This window comes from Pezoporus flaviventris, unplaced genomic scaffold (assembly GCF_033815535.1).
Source record: "Pezoporus flaviventris isolate CSIRO_AGI_PZ_B2104156 unplaced genomic scaffold, CSIRO_AGI_Pfla_v1 ptg000004l, whole genome shotgun sequence".
NCBI lineage: Eukaryota > Metazoa > Chordata > Aves > Psittaciformes > Psittacidae > Pezoporus > Pezoporus flaviventris.
In genome coordinates, this window is record NW_026892552.1 from 1,963,680 (window position 1) to 1,977,390 (window position 13,711).

A 13,711-nucleotide genomic window follows, 5' to 3' on the forward strand; every position below is an offset into this window, starting at 1 on the left:
GAATTGCATCTGGTACAGGTGAATCCTGTTTAAGCCCTTGTCATGGACAGAGAAAGATGAAATTAAACCATGAGTTTCATGATTATGTCATGGCTTAATTGAAATCTTACTTTACCCAATCAGAATCAAGTTCAAAGCAGTGATTTTATTTTTTTTTGAATTATCATAAAGCTGTAAATAATTGAGTCAAGTCTGTTCAGCCACAAAACTTGATTCTACTTGATTGGGATTTGTGTGAGACTTGTCCTGCGTGCTGCTATGTTTTTGGAAGGAGGAAATCCCTTGTATGTGAAGGGATTGCTGCCTTCTTTCTGGTTTTGCTGTGCTTTCCTCACTTGCTGCCTCCTTTCTCCTGCTTTGTCTTGCTCTGCAGTATCCTTCTGTTTGCTGGTATGCTGGCCATCCCTTGCTGCTGTATCCTGTGTAACTTGGTCCGTGCATCTCATGTAGGCTCTTGATAGCACAAGAGGGGTGATGTGTTTTACCTGGCTCCATGCTCTTTAATTTGGCTTCGCAAAAATTAGGTGGAACATGCTGCACACTCCAGCGGAGCACATGAGGGAATAAAAAGAAGTCCTCAGACAGAACTTGGCACTTCCATTCTGCAGTCCTTCATCAGCAAAGCTTTTCATTAATCTGCTGGAAGGTAGTGGAAGACCCACCACTGCTTCACCAGGGGAAAGACATCTCATGGTGCCAGACTGACTAATGGCATCCTGTGCAGTGAGGTTTCTGCAGTCTATGGGCTTCATCTGGCAGCTCTGTGTTGAGTGTACCTGGTGCAACCTAGAGCTCACTGTGGATGTTCTGGAATTGATGGGTGTTATTTGCCACCTCTGTTAAGGCTGTGGGTGGTCTTTAGTTGTGGACAATGGGTTTTGTCCATGCATTGTAAGCAGACTGCTCTTTGCCTGTGTTTCTGTAATGGCACTTGGTTAGGGATGCTGTATGGTGTGGATTTTCTCTTTCCTGGTCAGTCCAGTTGGCCCAAATGAATCACAAATGAGGCAGAGACAGAGTCTCCTGCCTTTGGCTCTTGGAGGTGAGAACTCCTGATTATGCTGGGGCTCTGGGGCTTAGACCTCTGCCTGTCTGTCCTGACTCATCTTTAAAACAGGGCTGAAACTTCTGGCAGCCCATTGATTCTTCTTCAGATTCTGAAACGGTGCTGACTTGCATTGGTAGCTTTTCTTGTTTCTGCTTTTTAAAGAGAAGACCTCAGAGTGGAGAATTCCCCTACACTAGTGACCAAAGACCCTAAATTCAACTGTTGTATTGCTACAGCTGTGAAAGAGAATCATTGATATCTCTTGTCCAAAAGCTTGAGCTGTTCTTGATACTGAAATTCTCTCTTTTCTCCGTAGGTTCAGTACTGTGGCTTGCTGTTTCGCCACGAGGGCTGGCCCCTCTGTATCCATGAGAAGATTGTAGTCCAGCTGGCTTCCATTGACTGGCAAATCTTGAAGCCTGGTGACTTCTACCTGCAGGTGGTTCCCTATCTGAAGAAGTCTCCACGTATTGTATTGAAATGTTTGGCAAAGGACAAGCATAATGTAGAGGAAGTCGTGATTCCAGAAGTTTCCTATACCTCTATTTTTACTCTGGAATGGTTAAGTACTTTCAATGGAGAGCGGATGGGTATAGCACTGGAAAATTGTTTACTAACCACTGATGATAAAATATTTCGTGTCCCCTGGGATAAAGTGGTTAATCCCGAATTTATAAATAAACCAAAAATAATTGAAAACAGTATCATCTCTCCAGAAATTACAGAGGAATGTTCAGTTTTGTGCCTCCCCATGGACCATGCTGAGTGCAGTTCACCAGGCCTAGGATCTCAGTATCTGCAGGAAGAAAGTCCAATTCAAGACAACCTGGTCATCAGCAGCACGGCTCCCCAGTTAAGTGAAGCTCTTGTCAATGGTGTCTGTGCAAGTCCTGTGTCTCAAGAGAACTTGAAAAGTGACCTTGAAGGGGAGTACATTGAGCTGACGGAAGTTTCACTGCCCAGGTTTGGGCCACAAGCAGGCTCTTTAGCGCAGTCACTAGCTTTAAATTCTCTAACTCTACCCAGAACAAGAGTGAATGCATCTAAGGGCAAGGGCAGGTTCATCGTCATTCAAGACAGTACCTACTGCAAGAACGTAATTCAGTCAGCGCTTATGCAGAAGGAGCACTGTCAAACAGACACCCTGAGAATCTCTTCTGCAGAAGCTCTCAAAAATGTAATTCCCTTGGAAAGCAGCAAACTGGTGGCAAGTGGAGAGCTCTCTCCAGAATGTCAGCTGATACCAGGTGGCCCTAGAAACATGGGGAATAGCTTTCCTGGGGCTGAATCTCCTGTCTGCAGTGCAGAAGATTCATCTGCAGAGCAGGAAATCTGCAGTGAACACTCAGTCGATTTGAGATACTCACTCTGCAGCTACAGTGATGTGTATGCTGGAGACAGTGTCTGCTGCAAAGCACAAATGCCTGATGCTCCTGGAAACATGGGAAGAGAAAGTGATGGTCCTAGTGGAAATGCTGGTGTTGAAATATCAGAGCAGAGCCCAGAAACAATTGTAGATGCTACTGCTGCTGTGGAGATGATGGTAGGCGCACATGGAGAACCACTGACTGAGGGGCAGGATGAGGTGGCACAGATCTGTGCCTCTCCTGTCTCTGTCTCAGGGTCTTTGGGACCACACTGCACATTGAAGAAAGGTTCTGATATTTTTTGCCAGAGTGGAAGTGAAAGTGTTGCAGCAGCCCAGGCCACTACATTGCTTGTCACACCTGAGGGTTCAGATGTGGGTGTGGAGGGAGGCTGTCCTTCAGGGAGCACAGCAGATGCAGAAGTTGTTGGTGCTTGCTTCAGTGATCAGGAAGCAAACTTTAGTTCTCCATTAAACCCTCCAGAACAGAACCAAAGAGAAGTAGATGAATTTGAGCTGGAAAGACAGGACAGTCCAAAGGAAGTCAAAGAGGCTGAACAAATATTGACTGCAAACGGGAGTCAGACTAGTCAAAGTCACTGTTCTGATGAAGCTCCTACAGGTGGGCTCTTCTCACGTGGTGAAGAGCAAAAGGTCTCTACTTGTTGGCATAAGGAAGCTGAAGAAGTCACACTACTCCAAGCTGCTCTGTCAGCAGAGAGTGATCAAATGGCAGCACAATTAAATGGCAGTGACGCTTTGATGGGCCCTGATGCAGAAGCAGAAGGCTCAGGTCAATCCAGAACTCAGAGGTCTCGAGAGGGGTGTGAGGAACCACAAACACAAGTAGAAAGCCATAGCTGTAAAAGTGAAGAGAACTTTGTGCTGAACCCAGAGCACGTCACAGTACAGGACTTGCAGGAAGGAGACGAGAACCAAGAAAGTTTTTCCTGTGGGGAAAAGTCAACTCTACCCTTAAAAACACTGGAATCCATTGAAAAGGAACAGGAGGTCGGACCACTTCCAGCAGGACCCAAGGGGCATATGAAGTGCACCATTCTGCACTCCCACCAAGAGGCAGCTTCTGGGGCATCACGTCCTGAAGGTACAGCAATTGGGTGCAAGTGTGTTTATCTGTTTGATAACATGGGTAGAAAGCAAAGTCTTCAAGAGGCAGTGCTCACAAGTGTGTCTGCTGGGAGGCTTTGGGCTAATAGCACAAAGTAGAGGAAGGTGATGAAGTTGTAATTTTTGTGGTTTGAAATTAGTTTTCTATTCCCAGGTGGGTTTATGTAGAAGTTTTGTTCAGTAGTTCTTTACAAATTTACATTGGTACAGAACAAAGTTCCAGTGTAAGAGACTTTTTTCAGTTAATCTGATTGCTGGTGACATCCACCCGTTACACCGTGTGCGTGTCCTGGATGCATGAGGATGCATGAGGATGCATGGATGCAATAGGGATGTGTGAGAAAAGAATGTCTTAACCATACAGATCTTTCATAGTTGAAAACTGACTTTAGAAAGGTGGTTGTGGCAAGATAAAGCAGTGTTGGATACCAAAGGAAAATACTAGTTGTGTAAACATGACCTGAAGATCAGCAAATGTGTGTGCTGGTAACTGATTTAAGAAGCAAACTGCAGATTGAAGAGTTCCTCCTTCTTCTCACCCTTCCCCTCCAGCATGTTTTCTTCAGCTTGGTTATGTTTCAACTAGGAGCTCTTTAACTCCAGTGGGAGAGCACAGAGAAATTAAGTATCTAACTTCAACTCAGACAGTATGTTCAAGCCAAGGCTCCTGTGCGGGACCTGTGTTCCTTCTGAAGGAATCAAAGAGGCAACCTAGGTGTCTCTGCTTTTTGCAGCAAGCCGTAGGCAGGCAACTTGTAACCACATGGATGTAATGTTGGCTCTGCTGAGTCTGGCAAGCTGTAGATATGCAGATCACATGGAGGAGCCGGTGTGTGGCGGGGGCGGTGGAACATGCCATTCCAGTTCAGCAGCTCTCATTCTCTGAGACCCCTGGCTAGGAGGATTACGTGGATTGGGATATTGGAGTGAGGACTATTGAGAGGGTTGGAGGTACAGGTCTACATTGCTAAACTGTGTCTGTGGAGGAACAGGTCAAGAGCTGGTTGGCTTGGGGGAGGCTGCCAGTGTAGTGCTTGTGTTGGTCCTAAACTGTGGATAAGAGCCTGTATCAGTGCTGCAGCACTGCTCCATGTGGCTGCAAATGCAGCTGCTTTCTCAAGCATCGGAAAGTCAGATTTTACCCAGTGCCTTACTGTGACTTCCTAATGGAACTGAAGTGACTGTTGATTAAAATGAAATTTCATTAACACCTGCATCAGAATATTTTAATTCCATAATTAGGCAAACCCACAGTTGCCAGGTATTTCTGATACTTCAGCCTCCCAATAACCTTAAGGGGGCCTACAAGAGAGGGACTTCTTACAGTTCAAGGGGGAATGGCTTTAACCTGGCAGAGAGGAGATGAAGATGAGATCTTAGGAAAAAGTTGTTCCCTGTGAGGGTGCTGAGGTGCTGGCACAGGTTTCCCAGAGAAGCTGTGGCTGCCCCATCCCTGGCAGTGTTCAAGGCCAGGTTGGATGGGGCTTGGAGCAACCTGGCCTAGTGGAAGGTATCCCTGTCTGTGGCAGGCAATTGGAAGGTCCCTTCCAACCCAAACCAGTCTGGGATTCTGTGATACTTCTGGAGTGACAAGCATTTCTCTTCTGTGAAGCTCAGAAGTTTCTTTTTCTGAAGTATATGTCCCTCTGAGGATCTACCACCATAAGCAGAAAAAGAGAAGTCCACTTCTGTCTGTCTTTAGGGGATGATGTCACCTGGGGCTGTGTGTCAGTAAAGAACAACACTGTTGATATCCATTCTCCTGGCCAAGCTGAACCCAGCTTGATTTTGTTTTTCTGAAGGACTGGACCCCAAAAAGCTGGGCTGTGTTGAGTGCTGGGTGCACAGAGAGTCTTCTCATGATTCCAGTGGCTGCTTGCTTGTTCTGTGTTCCCATCTCCTCTGTCTAAAATAAGCCAGGTCCAGCTGGTGTGTGAGACAGTAAGTGTGATGTTCTTCCTGTTCCACAGGATGAGTCGTGGCAATGGACCTCTCTGGGGTGTGTGTGGAGTTTGTTCTTAATGAAAGACAATTTAAATGTTTCCAGGGATTTGGCTGAAATAAGTGACATTGGTGGCTCAGTTCTGCAGGTGTTAAAATTTGGCATTAGCAGTTAAAAAAAAAAACCTGTTATCTCAGAGTTTATAAACCCAAAGAAACAAATCACCAGGAAAACCCCCAAACCGACCCCTCTTTAAGGCACAGGAGCAGCTGTGCCATGAGTATTTCTTAAACACTATAGCTGGGACTATAATAAACTTAATCCATTTGATTGCTTTGACATTCAAACAGGCCATCCCATTATCTAGTCCCATTAAACCCTCAGAGATAGAATAATAAGATAATTCAGAGATAAAATTATGGAGCAAAGTCCTGCAAATGGACTTTTTCTCTTCGAGTCAGTGTCTACACAAGTTAAAATTCTCCGTAACTGTGTCTTGGTGGGGTCATTTTCTTGCTATGATTGGAAACTGGGTATTTTGCCTAAACTGTAGATAACAACAAGGCTTAAGCTTTACTGGGTCAGTTGGGAGCTGCAGTTCTTACCTCAGCAATAGGGGGCAGATGTATGATTTGCTCTGTGTGAGGTGGAGGAGCTTGGTTGTTACAGCAGACACTAGATTATGTCAAAATACACATAATGGGGCATTGAGTTTACTGTGTCTGCAGGTTTTTCCTTGTCCCTTAAATCTCTCCTCTTCCTCCTGCCTCCCATTTCCTCATTTTCTGCACAAATATGGTCTATAACCTAGAAAGATTTTGTGTCAAATGGGAGTTGTTTTGAGTTGTCTTAAAATTCGCACTGCTTCCATTCACAGAGAATGTAACTGCTGTTTTCTTCTAATGACTAACCTGAAGTGAAAGTGAGTTTTGAAACTTTGCAGCTCTGGAAAGAATCCCTATATTTTGGGGGTGGAAAGTATCTTGATAGCAAGGAATTGGTTGAAAAGCCACACTGGGGCATATTCAGCAGCACCTGCTGGGGCGTTCCATTCCTGCTCCCTGTTACCACATGATGTTAGCATAGATGATACTGGTACCAGCGCAGTTGACAGGAAAAATGCTAATGTCTCTTTGAAATTCACACAAGCAAATCCTCCTCTACCACTTCCTTAACCTCGGGGAAAGGAGGAACCTGCAAACATGGCAAATTCAAATGTCCCAGCTCCCAGTTTGCTTTTTGATGTAATCCTCCACATTCTACAATTTCCACTTTAGTAAGTGCCTCCACTCCGCACTCCAAATAACAGTGTTCTGGGGTCTGTATGGAGACCGGTGGTGTCTGCAGAGCTGAACTGAGCCTGAGAAGCTTGGGGAAGAGGTTTGGGTAAGATGGGCATAGTCTGGAGGCTTCCAGTGCGGTTTCTCTTGGACTGAAAAGCCCCAGCACCAGGACTGTGCTTCTCTCATCTAGTTTTGGAAGCTGCTTATTCCAGAGATATCCAAGGCAGGGCTGCCATGTACATTTGTGTCTTTTTCTTACCCTAGTGGTATCTTCAGTATGTTCCATTTCTTGTCTTTAAACATGATCTTCTGGTCTTCTTTGCAGGCTTTCTGCATTTACTGCAAATTCCTTTACCACAGACTAGGTGGTTCTGTTTATTGCCAGGCTTAAAGCACCTTGAGAAGGTGACTATGTTCTCCTAGAAAGTCTGTCAGTCTTTTACGTGAAACCTTTGGGGCACAACATATGTGACCCTGTGAAATTCAAGATACCCCATTTACAGGAGATTGGTGCTCCCCTGAAATACTGCTTCAGGAAGATCTAGCAGTGTTGTCCAAAGTGATTGACCTCTTGCATTGCCGGAAGGTGAAGGCTGAGGTAGTGCTAGGAACAGAACTGAGCTCTGCTACATGCCAAAACCTTGCAGAGCCCTGAAGCCATCACAGCAGTTTACATGGCCAGATGCAGCAGATGCCAACCTGGGTCCCAGCAATGCTCCTTCAAGAGGGGTGTTACCAAAAAGTAATGAGCAGTGGCTCCACCATGGCCTCAATGGTGCAATGCTCTGGAGCCCCTACTAGTTTCCCCCTGCTGCCAGATAATTTTGCACAGTGAGCCACACTGCTCAGGGCATTTCTCTTACCCACTTTAGCAATTTTGAAAGGAGCTGGGCCTGAGTCTCAACCTGTAAATCTTCATTGCTAAAACTTGTATCGAAAGCCACTTCAAGGACTGCTTTGTTCCTGGTCCTGCTCTTTAATGAAGTATTGGAATCTGTTAGTAAATAAACTGAGTCAAGCGTCAGCATTGTTGATGTAGCAGGAAGGTAGGATGGTTGAAGTCAATTTTAAATAGCAATTAAAACGTCTGACTTCACAGCAAGCAAATAAATATGCTATTCTTTTATTTTCCTAAGGAAAGGTTGATTTTTGTTGTTGGATATTGAAGTATGGGGGTTTGCAGTGAAGTACAGCCTTTTCTTTAGTCTGTCTTTCTGGCATGCAGTGGGATAGTGTAGCAGAGTACTTAAGGTGCTAAAGACATAGTGTAGAAGATGTATGTATTGTTGAAGATGTATTTTTGACTTCTAACCCCTATGGTGTTGAGACATGGAGAATACTACTTACACAGTAGGTAGTAGGTTTTTTTTTTTCTTTTCTCGAACTACTTTTACAAGAAAATTGAAACTTGATAAAACTAGCATTAGTATCATGGAATCCAAGAATGGTTTGTGTTGGAAGGGACCTTATAGCCCATCCAGTTCCAACCCCCTGCCACGGTCAGGGACACCTTCCACTAGACCAGGTTGCTCCAAGCCCCGTCCAGCCTGGCCTTAGCTTCCATGTAGTTGCTTAGGTATTTAATTTCAGAATTAACTGATTCTTATAACTTGTACTTTACAGCTGAGGTATTGGGCAAAGGCAGCATTTTCTCCAGTTCTCAGACAGAGCTGATTAGTGTAATCATCCTGTTCTTCAGGGTTTTAAAGTAAGTTCCTGACTTTCACAGTGACTATTAATTAACGTCTGGACAAGCAGCAACAAGGTCTCTTTGGCTCATTTTCAGTTGACTTGTCAGCCTCCATTTGACTTCATATTTTCAGGAATTAATCAAAGTGGTGCTGGGGGAGTAATTCTGCTCTGGAGCAGCTCGCCCTGTCAGAAACTGGTTTATCACTGTACTGTGCTCAAGCTGCTGGATATTGGCCAGGGACTTGTGCTGTGCCAGACGTTCAGGCTGTGAGCGGACATGTACTGCTTGATATCTTACCTTTAAAAATTACTTGGACTACAGTAATCCTGATCTGAATTGAGGTTTTGTACCTTGCAAACTTCGCAGTTGTTTTTTGGGTTTTGTGGTTGGTGGGTTTTTTTGTTTGTTTGTTTGGTTTTTTTAAGGATTTGTTTGTTTGTTTGGGGGGGATGATTGTGTGGTGTTTTTTTTTAATTTTTTGTTTGGGATTTTGTTTTTGTTTTGGTTTGGTTTTTTGTTTTGTTTTGGGTGGGTTTTTTTAGTAGAATTACAGTGGTATTAATGTTTTAGAACCAGTTTGGAACATGCCTGCTACCAGTGTGAGGACTGGAGGGTGTTAGGGGTGGAGGAATTCCTCCTCAGTCTGGTACTCACCTGGGACCTTCTGGGTGGAGCTCTGCTCAGCTTCTGACTGCTGCTTGTCTTACAGGGATGGTGTCTGAAGGGGCAGAGACTAGAAAAGAAGCAACTGGTGCAGATGTGTTGAAACCAGTGAGTCAAGTCAGTCCCCTGGAGGAAAACTCAAAAGCCATTACTCCTCCGACATCCCCAGCTCCTGGGGCTGCCTGGGGTAGTCGGTCTGCACCTACCATAGCCAAGGATGTGAACCCAGAAGTGCTCAGGAGTGGAGTTGCCTACCTGCCTGGTGAGTAGCTGAGCCAGAATATGCCCGGTAAGTGTGATTTGTAGGAGGGCAAAGGAGATAAGCCTCTGCTGGCAGCGCTGCAGACTAGTGCCAGTTCCATTTCTTTCATCCCAGACCTCTCCAGGACCAACACTTCTTGAATTATGTAAAATTTCTGGATGGGAAGGACAGGAAGTAGAACTTCCCTCTCACGAGAGTCATATTAACTTGCTCCCAGGACTCTGAAAATGTAAACCAAGCACCTGTGAGTCAGAAATGCCGTATGTGTGGGCTCATCCGAGTAGTTCAAAGAGAAGAGTGAAGGTGCAGCTAATGATAGGCTGGTGGACCTGACATCAGACCTGGTCGAAACAGTAGGACCTTGATTCACTTGGGAGATACTTAAAGGATGGAAGATGCCATTTGACAGTGCTCTTGTAAAACCAGTTTTATTCTTGGTAATTAGAAGTTTGTTTGATTAAATGTAGCTGCCTAGATATAATAGATTTTTGGAAAACATTTGATTTCATGACACATAGTGTTGGCATATCCCAGTGAGGTGTGGCTGAAGCAACATGTGGGATGAATGATAGCAAAGCTGAGTATCAGATGACAAAACTAGCTATCAAAAGAGGACTTCCCAGAATTGTATTGCTGAGATCATTTTTAGGTCAAACATTATTCAGTGTTTACATGTGATATGGGAGCTCCCTTCCAACCTGTACCTGATTGTATGATGTCCTGCTCAGTACTGTAGCTGCAAGACCAGCTTTGACCTAGGGTGTGTAAAGGAGAGGGGATGACTAGCCAGACTAAGAAAGTGCTTTTTACCTGTGTGTACTTCGGATGATGCCCCTGAAGTAGTTTGGGGTGTTCTGCTGCCTCTGTTATAAAAGGAAGTGATGAATTTTGGAGGTGGGGCAAGGAAGGGTGACAGCCATTGTGTAATTGAATTGGATGTCTTATGGCAAGAGATTGGGAAGTTGTTTATCTTAAAATCCTAGAATGGTTTGGGTTGGAAAGGACCTTAAAGCTCATTCAGTTCCAGCCCCCTGCTACAGACAGGGACACCTTCAACTCGACCAGGTTGTTCCAAGCCCTGTCCAGCCTGCCCTTGAACACTTGCAGACGTTTCGTAAGATGATTGAGAATGAGGTGAAAACACCTCTGTGCAGGGAAGGAGGAAGGGAAATAAGATTTGTCCAGTCTTCCAGAAAAAAGTGAATGAGAAACCAACTGCAGGGCAAAGCTGTGGTACACTCAAACATGTAACTTTGCCTTGGGAGGTAAATTGTTACAACTGGAAAGGAGGATTTCTAATCTTCTGGTCTGCTGAGCAGGTTGGATGTTCTCATACTGTGTACAACAGCCAAAAAATCACAGGGTTTGAGAGGGGTCTGTCAGAGAAGCTCATAGTCTGTGCTGTTGAAGAAGCCTGACTGTGAGCCAATGTTCTAGTTGTTTCCTTTGTCATAGAGTCCTACCAGAAATGTATAGCTCTTAAACATGGCAAATGCGTCTGAGTATGGGATGAAGATACGTATCCTTGAGGTGCATTTAAGACACAAGGTTTGGGTTTGACATCACTTCTAAGGGAGGAATCATGTTTTCTGTAGAAGCAGTATTAGATTTGAGTGACATCTTTGATCTCGTGTGTCTCCTTGGGTTTCAGTAGGTAAGTCCTGAGGGAATGCCCTCACCACTTGGTTAAATGCTTTCTGTTAGACCTTAATAATGATACATTAATTACATTAGAAGGGATAACTTCTATAAGGTATAGTGAATAAGAGCTAATTAATTATCTAGTAGCTTATGGGGTTGGGAATAAATCTTCCTTCCAGGAGTTTCAATTCTGTATGCTGCTCTTCGATCATCTGGTTATGCCACTCTTGGGAGCCTAGCCCTAGTGGTTGCTTTTTTGCCCTGGCCAGGCAATTCCCAGGCTCCTATAAGGAGGTTCAAGGTTTACTCTAGTTCTGGCAATGCCCAGCCACCCTGATGGACAGAAGATGTTGCTTCATTTTACTGACCTGGGTTATTGCGCCATTTTCCCAGTAACCAGTGCTTTGCTTTTATTTTCTGATGATCCCCTTAGAAACAAGGTATATTAGTAAGCTTTTTCTAATTTCTGTCTAGCTCTTTGATTACACAGTGTCCAGAATACAGCAGTGCAGGAGTAATAAGCCTCCTCCTGAGCCACACAGACAATGGAAGATTTTGTCCCTGCTGTTAGCAGGAGGGAGCCTGTGCCACAGGTCTGGTCCCTGGGAGCAAGAAAGTCCTGCTCCTGAATGATGCCCATCTGTGTCAGTGGCTCTTACTCAAGTCATGTCTTAGTGACAGATTGAGGTCACACCATGGCAGTTTTCTGTGCTTGGGGCTGTCTGTCTATATATGTTTTACCTGTCCACTTGCATGCTTGTCCCTGGGATGGGGAGAGAGGTGATCCAGAACTGTATGACCTGTGGTAGCAATGAAGTTCAGAAGAGATAGAACGACAGTACTCTCTCTAAGCCTCTGGTTCTGTCTTGTGGCTGGAATTTCCCACCCCTAACCCCTCCATACAATTTGTATGGCAGGAACTGGCTCCTGTTTTTGTGAATTACTTTTCACACAGGAGAGGTGTAGTCCCTACTGTTAGCCAAATTGGTTACCTCCCTGGTTCTTCAGTTCTCTTCCTTTCCTTCAGAGTTCTTGGTGCATGTTGTGGCTGAAGCCTAAAGCCAGACTATCGCTCAGTTTTGGGAGCTCCTAGAGCAGACTTGGTTCCTGTGATGTCTTTGGGCTTTTGGAAGGTAGGAGCAGAGAACTCTTCTGGCTGACTGAAGCAGAGGGGTTTCTCTTTCCTCAGTGTATCACTGCTCAGCTGTGTTGCCCGTGCTGTGCCTTATCTATTCCTAGGCACTGAGCAAGCTGACAGTAATGACAGCCTGGCGCTGACTTGGCTGTCTGGTGCCCTTCTGGTCTGCATGCTTTGCAGCCATGGTTGAGAGCACTGGGCTCTTGGTCCTCCAGGGCTTTGCTCTCAGGAGGAAATGTCTGGTTCCATGTGGATGCCCAGTCTCATTAGGTAGCACATGTTGTTCTGCAAACCTGCCTGCATTCTCTCATCTGACAGCAGTGTGACTACTGTAACATAAGTTAGGGTGTTAAAAGATGAGATTATTTACATGGAGCTTGAGATTCTTGCTTTTCTCACATGGTTGGGTTATCATTATCCAAATTCAGCCATATTTTGTGAAGAACATCTGTCTGTGTAGAAGAGAGCACTACAAATGCAGCACTACTGTGAGAGAAAGACAAACAGAGCTCAGCTACTTTACTCAGACAGCATTTGGATGCTTTGGAAGGGTGTATATAGCCTACCACAATCTGTGGCATACACTATATCAAGTTCTGTGGACTTGATTAGTCCATTTCCAGGAACGTGGTGCGGTGGTAGTAGGGGAATATGGGGCATACACAACTAGAATCAGACTCTGTTTACTTCCTTGTGTGACGTTTTGTTTCCCCCTCTTCTTTTTACAGGTACCAGAGATAAATCAGGACGTGCAGTGACCATAATAACAACAAGGAACACAGTCTGGTTAAACCCCCACTGCAATACCACTGAGCTTGTGCGCCTTCTTCTGTATTTGCATAGCATCCCAAGGTTTGTGACACTTTTGGGCTGACAGGCTTTTGGGGGTGGAAGCTGAGGCAGAGGGTGGACCAGGTTGACTTTATTGGCCTAGGAACGTGGTGCAGACTGTCCCAAAACTGTATAGATGGGGATCCACTGCTAGGGTGAACTGGCTTGTGTTCAGTAAACATGCTGGCAATTCTATATCTGCCTTGTGCACATGCTGTGGTAGAATTAGGTATGTACTGAATGTTTTCATGCATTGCTATGAATCCAAGCCATTCTTGTTATCCTTCATTAGCTCAGAAAATGGGATTTGGAAGCTATGACAGGGCAGTCATGCAGCAGCTCCATGATAGTGTCGTGACATGATATTTTAGGACCAGCCCTTCAAGCTGAGAGGGAGGGAGGATCTGCAAGGGTTGAGAAAATCTGCATTGATGTCTGGCTGACAATTCATTGGAGTCTGCAGGCTGGAGTTTGCTGCAGTTACTCTTCCATTCAGTATGACAGACAGCCTCATTACTCCCTCCAGCTCATCTCAGGCTCTACTAAGACTTTGTTTCATTTTTAGATGATTAAACTATTAAGAGGTAAAGCTTAACTCTCTGTTAGTGATTGTTTGTTCTGTTAACAAACAAACTGTGGATAAAAGGAGCAGGCTTAACCTACAAGAAACCTTCTGCTACTCATGCTTTGTTTCTTATGCTTCTCCTTTCAAATCT

The 13,711-nt window shown here is 44.9% G+C and overlaps 1 protein-coding gene across 4 annotated transcripts in view; it reads left to right on the top strand.

Moving 5' to 3' along the window:
* The window catches only part of PLEKHG4 (pleckstrin homology and RhoGEF domain containing G4), a 90,019-nt gene that overhangs the window by 21,653 nt on the left and 54,655 nt on the right, over nucleotides 1-13,711 (top strand). For all 4 annotated transcript variants that reach the window (XM_061445456.1, XM_061445457.1, XM_061445458.1 and 1 more), the window contains 3 exons: nucleotides 1,365-3,519; nucleotides 9,170-9,385; nucleotides 12,893-13,016. In XM_061445456.1, the coding sequence (XP_061301440.1) occupies nucleotides 1,365-3,519; nucleotides 9,170-9,385; nucleotides 12,893-13,016 (2,495 nt within the window). The remainder of the gene's footprint in view (nucleotides 1-1,364; nucleotides 3,520-9,169; nucleotides 9,386-12,892; nucleotides 13,017-13,711) is intronic.